The sequence below is a fragment of the Giraffa tippelskirchi genome, chromosome 10, assembly GCF_054371585.1.
Source record: "Giraffa tippelskirchi isolate mGirTip1 chromosome 10, T2T-mGirTip1v1.2.pri, whole genome shotgun sequence".
Lineage (NCBI taxonomy): Eukaryota > Metazoa > Chordata > Mammalia > Artiodactyla > Giraffidae > Giraffa > Giraffa tippelskirchi.
The window spans coordinates 63,144,332-63,163,006 of NC_137284.1; the positions used below are offsets into that span (position 1 = coordinate 63,144,332).

At 34.8% G+C, this 18,675-nt stretch overlaps 1 protein-coding gene across 23 annotated transcripts in view; it reads left to right on the forward strand.

The window, feature by feature from the left end:
• The window catches only part of MIOS (meiosis regulator for oocyte development), a 35,429-nt gene that overhangs the window by 10,153 nt on the left and 6,601 nt on the right, over nucleotides 1–18,675 (forward strand). For 13 of the 23 annotated variants that reach the window (XM_081531642.1, XM_081531640.1, XM_081531637.1 and 10 more), the window contains exons 5-10: nucleotides 3,884–4,138; nucleotides 6,281–6,450; nucleotides 9,489–9,554; nucleotides 11,938–12,096; nucleotides 16,038–16,190; nucleotides 17,594–17,798. In XM_081531642.1, the coding sequence (XP_081387768.1) occupies nucleotides 3,884–4,138; nucleotides 6,281–6,450; nucleotides 9,489–9,554; nucleotides 11,938–12,096; nucleotides 16,038–16,190; nucleotides 17,594–17,798 (1,008 nt within the window). Of the gene's footprint in view, nucleotides 1–3,883; nucleotides 4,139–6,277; nucleotides 6,451–9,488; nucleotides 9,555–11,937; nucleotides 12,097–16,037; nucleotides 16,191–17,593; nucleotides 17,827–18,675 lie in introns of all 23 variants that reach the window. The other 10 variants (XM_081531629.1, XM_081531626.1, XM_081531632.1 and 7 more) reach the window with 2 other exon arrangements.

An 18,675-nucleotide genomic window follows, 5' to 3' on the forward strand; every position in this document is an offset into this window, starting at 1 on the left:
GAGCAGCAGATTCTGTGAGCCCAGAGGAGAGGGAACAGAGCACATGAAGTGTTGTGGGGACGGCGTGGGAGAGGACGTGACGGGAGAATGGAGGCAGTGGGGCAACTCAGGGCTTGGAAGTCGTGGTAAGGGGTTAGGGAAATTATCATCCCTAGTAAAGGGATGATAAAGTATATATAAATATATTAATTATTTGTTATCATCCCTAACAAAGGGAACCTGAGAAAAGATTTTAGAGAGCAGTAACAAGATGAGATTTGTGTTTTAGAGCTGTCAGTCTGTGTGTGTGGGATGGATTGGAGAGGATTAAGATTGATAGCAGGGACCCCAGAAACCGTAATAATCAGGCAAGATATGATGGAATTCTTACCGAAGTTAGTGGCAAAAGAGCTAGAGAAATGTGGATAGATTAGAGAGTGGGACAAATTTAATTAATTGAATGAAGGAGGTGGAGGGGAAGGAAAAATCAAAGCGTGCTAAGGCAACTGGGATAATACTAATAGCAGTTAATTAGATAGGAATAGCACAGGAAAAACGCATTTGAGAGCAAGAAAAGAGTTTATTGGGGGATAAATTTGAGATAGCTAGATAGTGATGTCCAATGGATAAATGTAGGTTGAAAAAAGGAGGTCATCCATTTTAATTCTTCAAAGAAATTTGATTATATGAAGGACGATAAGAAGATATACAGTGATAGCAGCAGGCGAATTTGGGGTCATGGGGAGCTTTTGTGTTTTGTTTTTAACATGGGATTGATTTAGGCATGTTTAAATGCTGATGAGAAGAAACGCATACAAAGCAGTTGGAAGATGTGGAATAAAGAACATGAAGAGCAAAATTCCTAGGAATGGGAACCAAAGCACAGGTGAAAGATTGGCTTTAGACAGGAGAGTGCACACCTACTCCATAGCAGGCAAAGGGAAAGGGGAAATGTATGTGCATGCTCAGTTGCATCCTATTCTTTGTGACCCCTTGAGTTATAACTCACCAGGCTCCTTTGCCCATGGAATTTTCCATGCGACAGTATTGAAGTGGGTTGCCATTTCCTACTCCAGGGAGTCTTCCCAACCCAAGGATTAAGCCCACGTCTCTTTCGTCTCGTGCATTGGCAGGCAGGTTCTTTACCACTGTGCCACCTGGGAAGCCCAGGTGTTTATGCAGGTTGTTTAATGTTCAGTGATCAGAAACTGATGGGTTTTCCACCTGATGGCTCCTATTTTTTCAACATAGTAGACTTGCTTGTTGAGAAGAGCAGGGAGGTTGTGGAGAGAACATTGAGAAGAGGAGAGAGTTGTCTTGAGAAATGGGAAGACTGTGGGGCAGTGTTGTTTTACCAGAAGAAAGAATAAAGGACGGTGGAGCGAAGGATTTCAGGGTACTGGCAAGAGACTGATTCATTTGGTGGTCCTTGAGATCTAAATTGGATAGGGAGGAAAATGACAGAACGTTGACAAGTAAATATGAGTGGTCAAAGGATAATTGTGAGGTTGGGATTGTGAGCTGGAAGGCCGTGAGGTTGTGGTTAGAAAGTGGCTCTTTTGGAAAAGGAATCATGTGAAGTATGTCCATGATAAGAGTGGGTAGCATCTTGGAGGTGTGGACCACTGGAGATAAGCAAAGAAACAGAGGCAAGTTTACAGGATGGATCAAGTGTAGAATTCAGTCAGGAAGAGAACGCATGCTCTGAGGGAAGGCCTTGTACAACTTCTGGAGCAGGGTAATTAGTGTTGTCAGTAGGTATAATTCCTTCCTTTTAAGATGGCAGAAAATTACATAATGTTGGTCAGCTTTCCATCCAACATGATGAAAATATTTTTCATACTTGAAAGGCAAACTAATAAAGGGAGCATGCCTATTAAGAGGAATTACTTTAAGGGGCAGAATATCTGGGATTTAGATTTTTGAGAACAAAATGCTCTTATAAACATTGGATTATTTTACTGCTCTTTTATTGTATAGATATAAAAATGTAAAAATTTTATATCTACAAATAGTATTTGTTGCCTGATGTAGTATTTGAAACAAAAATTTTAATGTTTTTTAATGTTTAAGTGAACCTGTTTCACTCATTTCCCTCACAACCATCATAAAATGATGATTTTATTATTTATATATGGACAGTCTCAAATTTGAGGGATACAATCTTGTCACTTTACCAGGTGACACTAGTGGTGAAGAACCCGTCTGCCAGTACAGGAGACATAAGAGATGCAGGTTCGATCCCTGGATTGGGAAGATCCGCTGGAGGGGAGGGCATGGCAACCCCCTCCAGTATTCTTGCCTGGAGAAGCCCCGTGCACTGAGGAACCTGGCGGGTTACAGTCCATAGGGTCGCAAAGAGCCAGACCCCACTGAAGCAACTTAATACACATGCAGTGTGAATAAATTGATTTTAATTAGTCATAAATTTAAAAATTCATGCATATTAAAATCATGATATGACTATATACTTAAAAGCCACAATATGACATTACTTCCTTGATAACCTTAATGACTTGTAGCATAGTTGTTAAGCAGTAGGAATGTCTCTGAGTGTCCGTGCACTTACAGAATACTTTTCCACCTCCTAGCAGTGAATTCTTTGGATTCATACATGTTGGGTCTCTTCTATGACACTGTTTCTGGAAAATAAAAAAACTCTTAAGAAGCTAGAATATTATTAAACTGAGAGGAATTGTCTGAAAAGTAAATTGGTTTTTGTTCACCTGTTTAAAATTGTATTTTTTAATCAGTAGATAATATCAGCACTGAATCCAACATTTACACAGGAGATAGGAAAGTAAACACCTTATAATACATCTGCATGTTCTACTTGAAATTTAATGACTACTGTCTAAACAATTCAAATTTGTTATTCAGAAAAAAGTCTTCTTTAATTTTTAACATGTTTTATTAACCTTATTTAGTTATTCAGAGTTTTCTCAGAATTCTTAAAATTTGACTTTTGCAAACTATAAGTGACTTTGTCTTCACCAGCTTCCCTCACGGTTGCAAGCAGAGCAGCACACTTCTTTTTGATGGACGGTATTCTCTTAAAGAAAACGTTTTCTCAGAAGTCTCTTTCTAACTCCTTGATCTGAATTGGCAAATTTCCAGTAGTGAGATTAAAAATAAAGAATTTCAAGTTTCCACAATTTTACAAATAACTCATCTTCAAACTTTTTCATAAAACAATTCCTTACGAAAAGAGAATGAGAATACAATATATTCTCATTATATATTCTCAAGTATAATGAGAATATATTTCCCTGCCTCTCCTGGCTTAGTAAGGCAGGGAAAACCTTCAGACCATGCCTATTGTATTTTAGCTTAGTACTTAACCTTTCAAAGTACTTGGATGTTTTTGTCTTGCTTTTTCATACAGATGTGTATATTCATAGAGTGACAGAAGGAGGGGGAGAGTGTGAGCATTGGTTCTCAGGCGCTGGGAATACCTTTCAAATGAAAGACAAGAGGCCTGCCTATTTGGAACTTATGTTCTAGTAGGAGAAGTGCTAAGGCTGAAAAATAAATAAAATATAAGAGCGTATGTTAGTGTAAAGGAAGTGGAGGGACCAGTGGTCAGTTAGATAAGAACAGGTGGCACCCTCTTTTAGATTAGATGATCGGGGAGGCTTCTCTGAAACAGTGACTCAGCTTGGCCCACAGAGCATTGACTGTTCCTTCTACAGCTCTTTCTGGTAACTCAGGAAGCTGTTGTACTTAGCAATATGTAAAGTATGTTTTGTTTGTGGCATGTTTTATCTTTATGCTGTCATAATATTGTGGCTGAGAAGTTGAATATTTAAAATCTAATGTTGAAATACTTCTGTGTAAAACTGACTTCTTTGCCAAATATGTTTAAAAAATAATTAAACATTATAAAGGTGTTTCTTTTTTTTAGGAATGGTGGAAAGCAGCAGACATAATTGGAGTGGGCTGGATAAGCAAAGTGATATTCAGAATTTAAATGAAGAGAGAATCCTAGCTTTACAGCTTTGTGGGTGGATAAAGAAAGGGACGGATGTGGATGTGGGCCCATTTTTGAACTCCCTTGTACAAGAAGGCGAATGGGAGAGAGCAGCTGCTGTGGCATTGTTCAACCTGGATATTCGACGAGCCATCCAGATCCTGAATGAAGGGGCATCTTCAGGAAAAGGTATAGGGTTATATAACAAGATACATGCCATTCACTGAATCTGTGAAAGAAAAAGTGCTGATAATTTTTAAAAGTCGAATCAATAATTTTGGTAAATTTTTTTGAAAGAGAAATTAGCACAGAACCGTATCTATAAAAGTAAATGTTAGCCCAGCACTTTCGGTTATGTTTATGAAAAAGAGTCTTAATTGTCTCTGTAATATTACAAAGAATACACGAATGTTATTTCAGTGTTTTTTCTTTAAAGATAATAAGTTGGCCAGAAAGTTCATAGATAGAAACATAATATAACCATACAATGTTCACATATATTTTGACCAACCCAGTAGTTGGTCAAATGTATGTAAATACATTTAAAGATATTTTTTCTTGAAGACTAGAACTTTAGTTTGCAAGCATTTTTATGGCAAACATTTAAGTGTATTTTAGTTTATACTTTACTTTTTGTATGGTTTTTGGTTGACTTTTAGGAAACTGAATGACACTTTTAGTTAGACTAACATAGGTTCTTACAAAAATCATACTTTGATCTGCAAAAGTGTTTTTGCTTGAGTCTGCTTATTGAACATCATATCCATTTAATATTTTTTTTTAAAGGAGAAACAAAGGTAAGTGTGATAAAATTTTCACTCTGACATTTTGTAAGAGAAAACTCAGAGAAATGAATCTTATTCCAAGAATTCAATTTTTTTTTCTTATTGGGACTATTTCATTTCAGTACACCAATTTTTAATACACCTTGACAAATTATGTAAGAGTATTCAGAATATTTGGTGGTCCATTTAAAAAGTATTACAGTTTTGTTTTACCATAGGAAAAAACACTTGAAATTAGCTATAATATGTTAATTTTACATATAGTCTGAAAGTTGAAAAAGCTAATGTTTTGCCCAGATTGGCCTCTTTTCCTTCACTTTTTCTGCCCCATTTAAGAGTGCAGTAGAAGATATGTGGTGATGGAAGAAAGAATTGATATTTAAAGGCATTTCTAATTATAATTTTACTATGACCTGAGAGCATGATAATTTTTGTCATCTGTACCTGGAAAATTTGGTGTTAAACGCCTATCTTAACAATAGAGGAAGAGTATCTTTAGTGATTTGAATAACCTTGTTGAGGACTGGAGAAAAAATTTCACTGAATCAAGTAGTCCTTTCCTCTATTTGGAGATAGATTGTTCTAACCAGAATTCAAGGAAGATACTCCTTTGTTGTGGTGGTGGTAGCACAGGAAGCAGGCACAAAATAACTTGTGGAAAATGTTTATAGAAATGAGGAGCAGGCTATTAAGAACATACAGTGGAAAATACTGTTTTATTTGGAAAAGAAGTAAATGATTAGAATTAAGAAACATAATAAAGTTGCTATAATAAACGTAGAAAACGCTTAAGGGTAAAAGTTAATAGTGAATTTAATTTTCTCTTTTGAAGCTAAACTTAGGTTAGATGGCTAGGCAGCCATAGGACTGACTGCCAGCCTAGCAACTTAGCAGCAGCCCATATGAACTACTGAGAACAAACATCTAAACGACTATTGGTAACAAATACTTTGTTGCAAGTATGTCTAAATACAATTCTGTGGTCATTCTGGTAGTTAATTTTGCCAGAGAAAAATTAAAAGTATAATACTATAATAAGAGTGCTGAAATGTTGACTTTTATTACTTTTTGCTGATAAAACACGTACATAAACATTGGTATTATATATGTAGAAATAGGAAAACAAAATGATTTTGAAAATTGTAGTGCTGAGATACAATAATATTTACAATCAACACTTTGAAACATCTCTATGTAAATGACCTTGTTGATGAAGTTGGCAGTGTGCTTTGCTACTCTGCATTTAGGTCCTTAAGCAGTAACATACTGTGTAGGAATCTGCCTGGAATGAGAATTCAAGAGTTAAAAGATGTGCTTGTCCTGCCCAAGGTTTTCAATGTGGGTAGAAATTTTATAAGAGTGGAAGTTTTTGCTTGTGGTTCTTGCCAGATTATCTAGCATGTGTCAGAACCTTTATTCTAATGGGTTTATTTTTCTGAGGGCTAAAAGTCACCCTCTAATCTTTATTTGTTTATGATTGAAGAACTCGAAGAAGGAAACGTTAAGCTTTGATTACTTTGATCAGCTAGTTCTTTTTAATAAGCAGGCGATCTGAATCTTAATGTGGTGGCAATGGCTTTATCGGGTTATACGGATGAGAAGAACTCCCTTTGGAGAGAAATGTGCAGCACTTTACGATTACAGTTAAACAACCCGTACCTGTGCGTCATGTTTGCGTTTCTGACAAGTGAAGCAGGATCTTATGATGGAGTATTGGTAAGCCAACCTGATTTCTGTTTCATGAGACTCTTCTTTTAAGATAGGAATTTTTAATATAACTTGGTTAAAATTTTCAAATGTCACTTGCATAAAGTAACATTCCATTTTGATACATTTATATTATTTAAAACAAGATATCTTAAAAATTTAGAGTTTGTTGATAACAAACTGAACTTGATTTTTTTAATGGTTTTAATAATTTAGAGACATAGAAGGATTAAGATTTTATACTTTAGCTGAGGAACTGAGCTCTAGAACTCTACAACTCCAGATACATATGTTTTATATTGAAATATAATCTTTTAAATGTGCGTATACTATTTTGTCTTTTTTTCTTTTTTTAGTTAAGTAAATCAGTATATAATCACTGATGGTCAGGATGTCCAGGTATCTTGTCTGAGTGTTTGTCCTTTGCAGACATGTTCCAGTTTGAAAGATAAATGATCACACTACTTATAGTGGACTATTTTATTTTATTTTTTTCACTATTTGGTCTTTTCATTGCTGGTTTTTTTTCCTGTCTCTCCTGCTTTAACCACTTACGACCACATCACTAACTAGGTTCTTTATTACAAAATGGGAAAAGAAAGTAAAAGAAGTGAGCGTTGTTCATCAGTTTTATTATTGGGTTTTAAGCTTCACCTTATTACCACAACTTTATCGGCATTTGTTGGGCTTCTTTCTGGCACTGCGAAGAGCTGTCAAATGTGAAACGTATTTCTTTTTTTTTTTTGCCATTGTAGCACTTTTAAAAATACACATTGATAATTGGTTTAAATGTCAGGTCATAAGAATTTCTGAAAACATGTATTTTATTGAGATATCTTAATGAATATGTTAATAAATGTTGTTGGTGTTCCTTTTAACAATTAGTTAGTTTATGTATTTTGTTTACTTTTAACAAATTACTATTGAATTTTTTTAACCACTTCATATTAATATCCAAGAGCGCATGTTGGGGATTTTTTGCCTTGTTTTTACTATTACTACTCTATTAAATAGAAGACTTTAAATGTTGCATCTTGAGAAAATAAAATACTTTTAGGAAGTTCAGTTCAGTTCAGTCGCTCAGTCGTGTCTGATTCTTTGCGACCCCATGAATCGCAGCACGCCAGGCCTCCCTGTCCATCACCAACTCCCGGAGTTTACCCAGACCCGTGTCCATCGAGTCGGTGATGCCATCCAGCCATCTCATCCTCTGTCGTCCCCTTCTCCTCCCGCCCCCAATCCTTCCCAGCATTAGGGTCTTTTCCAATGAGTCAACTCTTTGCATGAGGTGGCCAAAGTATTGGAGCTTCAGCTTCAACATCAGTCCTTCCAATGAACACCCAGGACTGATCTCCTTTAGGATAGACTGGTTGGATCTTCTTGTAGTCCAAGGGACTCAAGAGTCTTCTCCAACACCACAGGTCAAAAGCATCAATTCTTCGGCGCTCAGCTTTCTTCACCGTCCAACTCTCACATCCATACATGACCACTGGAAAAACCATAGCCTTGACTAGACGGACCTTTGTTGGCAAAGTAATGTCTCTGCTTTCAAATATGCTATCTAGGTTGGTCATAACCTTCCTTCCAAGGAGTAAGCGTCTTTTGATTTCATGGCTGCAATCACCATCAGCAGTGATTTTGGAGCCCCCCAAAATAAAGTCTGATGCTATTTCCACTGTTTCCCCATCTATTTGCCATGAAGTGATGGGACCAGATGCCATGATCTTAGTTTTCTGAAGAGGATAATGAAGATTAGAAAAAGAAGTGGATTGTTTAGAGTTTAAATTGATAGAGAAGTATATTGTCTAATTATTAAACTTCTGTGTTTCCAATTAAGTGATCTATTAAAAAGTACCCTCTTTTCTTACACCTAAATAAGGGATATCATATCCTGAGTAGGAAGTTTATATTTCCAAACTGTGTCAAGAGTGTACCTAGTTAAACTTTATATGTAAAGTAATAATTATCATTGTTCTTTTTTAAAAATTGTAAGTTACAGTAGTTTCGTGAAAGGTTTTGAATTGGGAAATAAGATAAAAGGCCTGAGTCCTTGCTTTCAGTTACCAAAGCTAGTCAGTTAGCTTTTCGAGGTTTTAGTTTTTTCCTCTGTAAAATGGGGCACATAATATTTATAACTCTTTCCAGATCAAAATAGTAACACATGCAACATAGTTCAAGAGTTAAATCTAGTTTGTACCAAATGTTTGTCTGTCTAGTTTGTCTCCTCTTTAGGGCAGAACCATATTTTATAATTGAGAAAACACACTAAGGTATCAACTGAAATGAACCTGTGTTTAAAGGAGGAAAACCGTACTTCATGGACTGCCTTCAATAGAAATAGGATCTTTTATCCACCCTTAAACTGTATTTTACTTATCACAAAATTAATTTTACCTTCTACATTTATGGTAAACACTTTTCAAAATAGTATTTTACAATATTGATAAGTATACAAAAACTTAAGAATGTATTATAATGCCTCTTATTTTGCTACAATTCACCTACCTATATGACAGTATTTTACTATAGCCACAGAAGTGTGTCTATTTACTTATTAGAGTATGTTCTAAAACTTTGTGTTTAGAAACATGTATTGATATTTCTAAATCCTGTGCTAGTATATTTACTGATAAGTCACAGATTTCCTAAACTTGTTGATTAACTTAGAAGCCAAAGAAAGGTTTCCTCAATTTCACCAGAATAAATTTCAATGATAAAAGGATTATTGGCATCTTAGATTTGATAAACTGTACACCATTGTTTTTGTTTTATGTTAAAGTTATGTAAGACTGAACTAGTTTTAGTTTTTTTAAATTGGTCAGTTTAAGAGGTACATCTTTACTTTGTATGAATAACCTTAGCACTGAGTTTTCTGCACATTACATTAAGAAAGGCATCTTAGGCAGTTCATGGCTCTGCCAGTATATACACAATAACTTATTAATACATTTGAAAATCATGTTGTATATTAGGTATAAAATATCTAGTCTGCAAAAATTTAAAACTCACCGCACCTGAAAGTAACTCCTTGCTTCTTCTCTTTTCAGTATGAAAACAAGGTTGCTGTACGTGACAGAGTGGCATTTGCTTGTAAATTCCTTAGTGATAGTCAGGTAACAACTAATTTAATTTGATATTTAAATTGATTACTATTTACTGTCAGTGGATTAAAAACTAATCTTTATGTGTAAATATGTGTCTGTGAGGTTTATATAAAAATTATTCTAAAAAGTGAGGTAATTTCTTTTAGATTGAGACATAAACATGTATCATACCTTAATTTATTTCTTTAAGAACGCTGACTTAGCAAGAACCTCCTGTGTAGCATAGGAAACTATATACTTAATGTCTTGTAATAATCTGTAAAGGAAAATTAATCTGAAAAAGAATGTTGTCTATATGTATATATATTTTATGTACAGCAGAGTGATTCATATATGTATATATAAAAAAGCAAAGTGATTCATGACTGAAACTAAAACCATTATAAAGCAACTATACTTCAGTTTATTTTTTTTTTTAATTTTTATTTTTTTTTTATTTTTTTTAATAAATTTATTTATTTTAGTTGGGGGCTCATTACTTTACAATATTGTAATGGTTTTTGCCATACATTGACATGAATCAGCCATGGGTTTACATGTGTTCCCCTTCCTGGACCCTCCACCCACCTCCCTCCCCATCCCATCCCTCTGGGTCATCCCATTGCCCCGGCCCTGAGCCCTTGTCTCATGCATCGAACATGGAATGGTGTTCTGTTTCACATATGATAATATACATGTTTCAATGCTATTCTCCCAGAACGTCCCACCCTCACCTTCTCCCTCAGAGTCCATAAAATTGTTCCATGCATCTGTGTCTCTTATTCTGTCTCGCATATAGGGTTATCGTTACCATCTTTCAAATTCCATATATATGCTTTAGTATACTGTATTGTTGTTTTTCTTTCTGGCTTACTTCACTGTGTGTAATGGGCTCCAGTTTAATCTGTAAAGGAAAATTAATCTGAAAAAGAATGTTGTCTATATGTATATATATTTTATGTACAGCAGAGTGATTCATATATGTATATATAAAAAAGCAAAGTGATTCATGACTGAAACTAAAACCATTATAAAGCAACTATACTTCAATTTAAAAAAAGGAGTCTGAGTTAATAGTTTGTTTCTGCCGTGATGAGTGAGATTAGTCAGTAGGTAAAGATGTTAAACTTTTTAGTTTAACATCTCTTAGTGATGCTACATTGAAGAATTTCTTCATATTCTAATACAATAAACAGGTAGTACATGAGGGTTTGGCAACCCAGTCCAGTATTCTTGCCTGAAAAACCCATGGACGGAGCAGCCTGGCAGGCCAAAGTCCATATGGTTGCAAAGAGTCAGACAAGACTTAGCAACTAATACTTTGACATGAATATACTATGTAGATAGTGAGAGAGAAATGTACGTAACTAGCTAGTAATACAGTGTGCTAAGTACAATGGTGAGACAGTGCTGGGGAACATGAAGCAATCTTGGCTAGAGTTTGGGGTAGGATGAAGTCCTGGGGTTGCAGAGAGTTCGACACAACTAAGAGAGTGAGCATGCATGCAGCACAAAGTCAGGGAAGACTTCAGAAATGGTTTGTTTTTTTGTTTGTTAGGATAAGATTGTAAAGGACCCATGAGCTTTATTGGATCAAAATCCCAAAAGAGATTTTCAAGTTGGGGTTTTTTGTTTTTTTTTTGCTTTAATGTTATTGAAGTATAGTTGTTTTACAGTGTTGTGTTCATTTCTGCTGTGTAGCAGGGTGACTCAGTTATACTTACATACATTCTTCTTCATATTCTTTTCCATTATAGTTTATCACAGGATATTGAATATAGTTTTCTGTGGTATACATTAGGACCTTCTTGTTTATCCATCCTACATATAATATAAGAAATGTTTATTGTTGGTCATCTTGAAGTTCTCTTCCAATTCAGATTCCATGATTCTATTACATCCTAATAGCCATCAAGAACTTTGCATAATAATGTCTGTTGTTGCTCAGCCGCTCAGTCATTTCCAACTCTTAGCAACCCCATGGACTGCAGCCCGCCAGGCTCCTCTGTCCATGGGGTTCTCCCAGCAAGAATACTGGAGTGAGGTGCCATTTCCTCCTCCGGGGGATCTTCCTGACCCTGTGATCCAACCCGAGTCTTCTATGTGTCCTGCATTGACAGGCAGATTCTTTACCACTAGTGCCACCTGGGAAGCTCAATAATAAAATAGAACAATTAACAAAACATAGTAAATACCTTTCTTTTTTAAAAAAATATTTTAAGTGATCATGGATGCTGTATTGTAATTTATAATAGATGCGCACTGAGAGATCACATATCTAGGTTTTTACAAGGGCTTTTGTTTTAAAATATTTTCCATTAAGAGTAAAATTATTCCAAATGTAGAATTTATGAAGCAGAAAATACCAATAGTGAGATGGATTGCTTCAGAAAAATCACTTTGAATTTTCCAGTTAAATAGGTACATCGAAAAGCTGACCAATGAAATGAAAGAGGCTGGAAATTTGGAAGGAATACTGCTTACAGGCCTTACTAAAGATGGAGTGGACTTAATGGAGAGTTATGTCGACAGAACTGGAGATGTCCAAACAGCAAGTTACTGCATGTTACAGGTTAGTGCAGTGTGGCAGCAGCAGTTTATTAAGGAGAGAAAAAAATGCTTAGCCTTCTATTTTCTTCCCTTATGGAGTGCATATGCTCTTTTGCTTACTTAGGATCTTTAGGAGACGTTTAACTTTAATTTAATCACTTGATCTACAAAAGACTTCTCCCTTATTTTATTGTCCCTAAGCCTCCTGCATTGGGTTACCCAGTTTTTCCTTTCCCTTTGGGAAGTGTCAGTCTTGAGTTTATGTAGAGTTCAAATGAAGCAGAAAAACCTCTCTTCAATTTCCCTGATTAGTTGACAGAACAACACTGTCTACAAAGAGATTGCCTTTCCCTGATCTGAATTACTGTACCTCTTTCTTGAAGTACAGAAGGCTAGTTACACACAGCTCTCAATTCTCATTATTCCCTTTTATTCTCTAATTTCCTCATTTACTAAATGAGCATGACTTGGAGTAACCGTTCATCTATTTTTCTCTCAGTTTTTACTACCCACTGATTAAAAATGGATTCCTGGCGAAGATTCCCTATAACTTTGCTTTTGTTGGAAAAACAGTGACATTTTAGAGCATTTTCCTGAGATTTCCTTAGCTCTCCAGCAGATCTTACCCTTTCCTGGTGTTCTCTTTCCTGTTCTTATCCTTTTATGCAATGCGGTAGCATGCTGCATACTGGGTAAACAAAGTAAAATGCCTCCTTCCTCCACCCTACCTTCTTAGGAACAAATGTAAATATTGGCCCACAAACCACAAAGTAAACTTACCTTAAGGTATCAGGCTACTGTCTTTCTATAGCATAAGGTATCGTTGTTTTGTTACCAGAATGAGTTTACATCTATTAAATCATGGTATAGATATATGGCTATGAAATATAAATGGTTGGTAACCTCTTAACAAGGTTTATAAAATATATTTAAAATGCAATGTATAATTGGATCTTGCTTTAAAAAAATCTAGTCTGATAATCAGCTGCCTTTTGATTGAGACGTTTCCTCCATTTATATGGTCAAGATTTAGTCTCCCATCTTGCTATTTGTTTTCTCTTTTGTTTTTCTGTTCATTTCCTGCCTTCTTTCGGGCTAATTGAGTATTTTAATATTCTACTTTATTTCATCTGTTGGCTTTTTATACTTCTTTTCATTTTCTTCTTCTTCTAAGTAGTTGCTCCAGGTCTAACAATATGCATCCTTAACAATATGCAACAATTTAACTCCTCATAGTTTACGTTTCACACCTGGTACATCATGGTTCCTACTTCACCCTTTCTCCTCACACCTGACATTTTCTGCTTTTTTCTTCATATTTCATGTTTCAAAAATGTTATCACAGTGTAATTCCATTTACAAATCTCCCTCCTTTGTCCTGTTGTCGTGTATTTTGTTTCTACATACATTATAAACTCCAACTTACAGTTTAGTATTTTTGCTCTTAACAGTCGGTTGTCTTTTATGTAAATTATGTGAAGAATGAAGATGTGGGCTTTTATATTTGTTTATTGGCCATGCTGTTGTTCACTGTCTGTTCCTTATAGTAGACTCGAATTTCATCTCTTGTCATTTCCCTTTGGCCTTTTTCTTTAGAGTTTCTTGTAGTTCAGACTTGCTGGTGACAGATTCTCATAGCTTAATTTTAATTGAAAATGTCTGTTTTACTCATTTTCTTTCAACACTTTAAAGATGTGGTTTCACAGTCTTCTGGCCTCCATTGTTTCTGATGAGAAATCAGATATTATTGTCTTTGTTTTCCCTGGGCTGCTTTCAAGATTTTCTTTTTGATTCTTCGCAGTTTAAACCTTGAACCCAGTTGTGCTTCTTTTTATCCGGCTTGTGATTCACTCAGGTTTTTGGATCTGCAAGTCTTGATGTTTTTCATCAGATTTAGGAAGTTTTCAGGCATTATTTCTTTAAGTATTTCTTTTTTTACCTCAGTCTCATTCTTTTCCCTTTCTTGGACTATTATTGCACATGTATTAAGCCTTTTGATTTTGTCCCACGGGTATCTGAAGCTGTGTTCATTTTCCTTTCATTCATCCTGGTTCTTCAGACTGGATAAATTCTATTGATTTGTTAATTGGATGTTCTTTCACCTTCTATCTGATGTTAGTTTTTCCAGGGAATTCTTAATTTCAGTTATTGTACTTTTTAGTTCTAGAGTCTCAATTTTTTTTTTATTGTTTACATTTTTCAGCTCAGTTCCCTATCCATTTATAATTAAAACACTGTTTCTTCTAAGTCTGAACACATGTCTAATAGTTGCATTGAGGTCTTTGCTTACTCTAACATAAGGGCTATTTAAGATTTAGTTCTATTAACGTTCTTTTTCCGGTACTTTGAGCCACAATTTACCCGTTTCTAATATGTCTAGTGTTTTTTTTTTTTTTTAATTCAATACTGGACATTGTTTGCAGTCCATTATAGAAATCTGGTTTCTTTTCCTGCTGAAGTACATCGGTTAATGCTTTTGGAAGTTCGTCTACTTACTGATCACTTTGGTCTTAAATTTTACTGCTGTGGGAAGCCCATAATATTTCCTAAGTCCTTCTAATTTGATCAGACTTAATCTCTGACTGTTCTCTCTGCACACGTTTTCAGAATTTGATTTTAAGTTTTATTGAAATGGTTCTAGAGAAGACTTACCAAATATGAATTGGCCAGATTCTTTCTTAGTTTATCCTTAGTGCCACAGAAGGGGAAAGAGTGGGATAGGAAAATTTCTGATTTTTCTGTGAGTCTTCTTTTTAAATCAGGGATTTAGTTCTGGCTAGTTGGTCATAATTAGGAGTACAGTAGATGTTTCCTTTTTAAAAAGTGAAATTGTCAACTATTAGTTTTTCATGTGTTCTTTTAGCTAAATTTAACTCTGGTAATTGAAATTAATATTTAATTACTAGGTGAAAGATGTGCTTCTTCTGTCTTGATGAGTTGTCTAAAGGTAGATTGTCTTTGTTAGCTGTTACAGGTTTCTTTTTTCCATAAGATGAATGCGAAGTTCTCTCTGACATTTCACTTTTATCTGTGGCCCCAAAACAGAACTGGAAAAACTTGGCTTCAGATTAATGCCCATTGCATCATTGAGGATAGAGGCTTTTTCTGCTTTGTTCATCATGTGAAGATAAGGATGGTATCCTGAACAGAGCTAAAAGCAATGTATGAAAACTCAAAGCAAGCATAGGTGAAATGTGGAACGTCACAACTGCCAGAGAAAATAACAGCTTTCGGAAAAGTCTTACTGGCAGGAAATTGAAGTTGTTAGTGAGAAGGAATCTAAAGTAAATTTAAGGGAAAGAAAGTATTCCTTTTCACCATGGCTTAGGGTCAAAGAGCTAAGCATTTTTTGTTCAGTTTTGGGTTCTTTCTTGCTTTTTTTGTTTTTTTTTTTACTTTTAAGGAGATAAATACATGTTTTAATTGAAGGCCAGGGAGAGAATAAGCAGTTTTAATTTTCAGATAGATAGGTATACTAAAATGGCATCTGAAGTCACAGTGCAGTGCTAAGATTGAAAGGACCAAGCTCAGTATTATTTTAAATGTGATTGAGCAGTTTTGGTGTGTATTTGGAATGAGATAGTAGATATGTTTTGTCAACCTAGAAGTTTTAATTGTTGGGAGAAAAAAAATATTTATATCATTTTTTGACTTTTTACTGCATTCAACCAGGGAGGTAAATTGATTGCTCTTAGGTCTTTAAACTTAAGTAAGAGAGAATTACACTTCCCTGGCCAGGTATAATAGTATACACAGTGCATATGTATGTCATTGGTGGAAGCCAGTTTAAATTAATGGAGCTTCCATCAGCTATGTTCTCTGCGTCCTCATTAGGAGCCAGCTTTTGACAAAAAGGTAGCCTGTGTCTTCCCTTATGATTCACACTCACGTGTTGCCTAGAATCTTCTTCAGGCTTAGCCAGGAAGATTTTTAAAACTGAAATAATTCATGTTTTCTTTTTAGGGTTCTCCTTTAGATGTTCTTAAAGATGAAAGAGTTCAGTACTGGATTGAGAATTATAGAAATTTATTAGATGCCTGGAGGTTTTGGCACAAACGAGCTGAATTTGATATTCACAGGAGTAAGTTGGATCCCAGTTCTAAGCCTTTAGCACAGGTAAGTAAGTGCATTGTTTTGGAGAGAATCAAATTGTAACATGTACCTAATAGCCCAGCCAAAAAGAAGTGTTTACAGCATATTGTATAGGGTAAATTGAGGGTTCATTTTAATAAATTGCTATTAATAAACTCGTTCTTTTGCTCATGTTGAGTTCCCATTGATGTCTTTGTCTAACCAGACTATGCTTTGTCTTTAGTTTTCATGTTTTTTTGATCCTACACTTTCTAACAGTCCTCTCAGTGTCTTGCACTTTAATCTCACACAGAACAAACGACAGCAGGCCTTGAGGGTCTTAGGCTTTCCTAAGACTGAGTAAGGCTTTCTAGTATATTCTAAGACCTTTCAAACTTTAACTACTGTATGTTCTTACACTTTGCACTTGGGTATTGTGTTTTTCTGCACTATTATATGTAATAAGGCAGGACTTGTGTAATAGTACATACATATATATCTATATGTCTAATTACACATAGAAATTTATTTCTTCAAGCGGTAGTTTAAAAAACATGAAATCAGCACTATTTAAAATAAATAAGAATTTACTGTATAGCACACTGTCTTGTTATAACCTAAAAGACTCTTGAAAAGACTCTAAAACTGAATTAGCTTTGCTGTGCACTTAAAACTAATACAGTATTGTAGATAAACTGTACTTTGACTTAAGAAAAGCAGCATGAGATCAATTATTACATAAAGCACTTGACATGAGACCACTGTATCTGATTCCAAGCATTAAATATCATTAACAGTCAGGTATATCCTCGATGTGAGCACTGGATGGTGCTATTTTCCTGTTTTAGAAAGTTGAGAAACTACTGTTTGTATTAAATGACCTGAATATTAATAAAGTAGTATTACATGATATTTGTTACTACTCGGTATCATAAGTGTTTGAGAGTCAAGGAGTTTAATATAAAGGTAAAATGAACAGTTTATATTGCTATTATTCCTAAGTTTTAGCTATTTACTATTATAGGCTCCTTAACTCCTTTTTATCTTAGGAAATGAGTATTTTCTTTACAAGAAAATTTTGTTCAGAATATTATATCGTTGAAATTTGTATCAAAAGTCATATTAGGATATTTTGTAATGTCCCAGTGTGAACTCTTATTTAGTCTTTGTTATTCCTAAAATTTGGAATCTAATGCTTCTGAGTTTTTCTGTACCTGTCAGTGATGTTAGGAAGAATGTAACTAAACAAAGTAACAAGAAGAAGTGTTCAAATAATGTAACTGCTAAGTAGAAGTCTTAGAACTAACCAAGTTAGCAGATAACTTACAGTATACAATAAAATTTTAAAAATTATTGAAAAATAATTTGTTAGGGTTAAACTTTAGTTATTTTAAATTTTATTCCTGAAGTTTGCATTTCATTTATTTCTCCTTTCATTTGTTTTATAGGTGTTTGTGAGTTGCAATTTTTGTGGAAAGTCTATCTCCTACAGCTGTTCCACTGTTCCCCATCAGGGCCGAGGTTTCAGTCAGTATGGTGTCAGTGGCTCACCAACAAAATCTAAAGTCACAAGTTGCCCTGGCTGTCGAAAACCCCTTCCTCGCTGTGCACTTTGCCTCATTAATATGGGAACACCTGTTTCTAGTTGTCCTGGTATGACATAATTCTATATAATAATTCAGTATACTTTTTTGAGCTGAAATTGTTTCTACATAATTGATTTAATAATGTTGTAAATAAAAGACATACCACCTTGGGTTTATATTATTTCTAAGAGCAAGCCACTTTGCTGGCTTGGCGGTTTTTGTGTTCTATAATTTATAAAATCTGTAAATTAAAAGTAAAATCTCTATCCACAGTATCTGTAATCTCACATGCTTACCAGTTTAAAGTTTGTAAGAGGAGCTTAAATATTAAATAATCATATACTGTTTTCTTACCACTGTTTCTAAGAGGAGCTCCCTCAAATTTTATATTTAAAAGTCATTGTGGCCTCATCTAGTAACAGATATCTTATATGCATAAAGAACTTTTGATCATCTCAAAGCACTTTGACATTTTCTCTTACTTCATCTTCAAAATCTGCCTGTGAAAATATACGGGGAAAGTATTAACCTAGAAGTCAGAGTCCTGTCCTTCTAAGTGTTGGTGGTGTTTCTGCTATGTTTGTCAGCTGTCTCGTAAATATATGTACTTTTTTAATGGTTAAAAATATTAGAATTATTGTATACTGCTTAACATAAACATATAGAGAAAATTTTGAGAACAGTAGATAATCAAACATAAATGTACCTAGTGGCTGGAAATATTTCAGCTATTTATATAAGTTGAAAATCATACTAAAGCAAAAATTTTAATTAGAAACACTTGAATATCTGGCATAGTGGTAAATGAATAAGGAATGAAGAACTGCATCTGATATGAGAATGCCTGTTTTAGTTCTGGCTCTGTGATGTTTAGCCTGTGAGATTGAGAGCCACTTTGACCCACTTATATATGGAGTGTTGGACTGGGTGATTCTCCTAGTTAC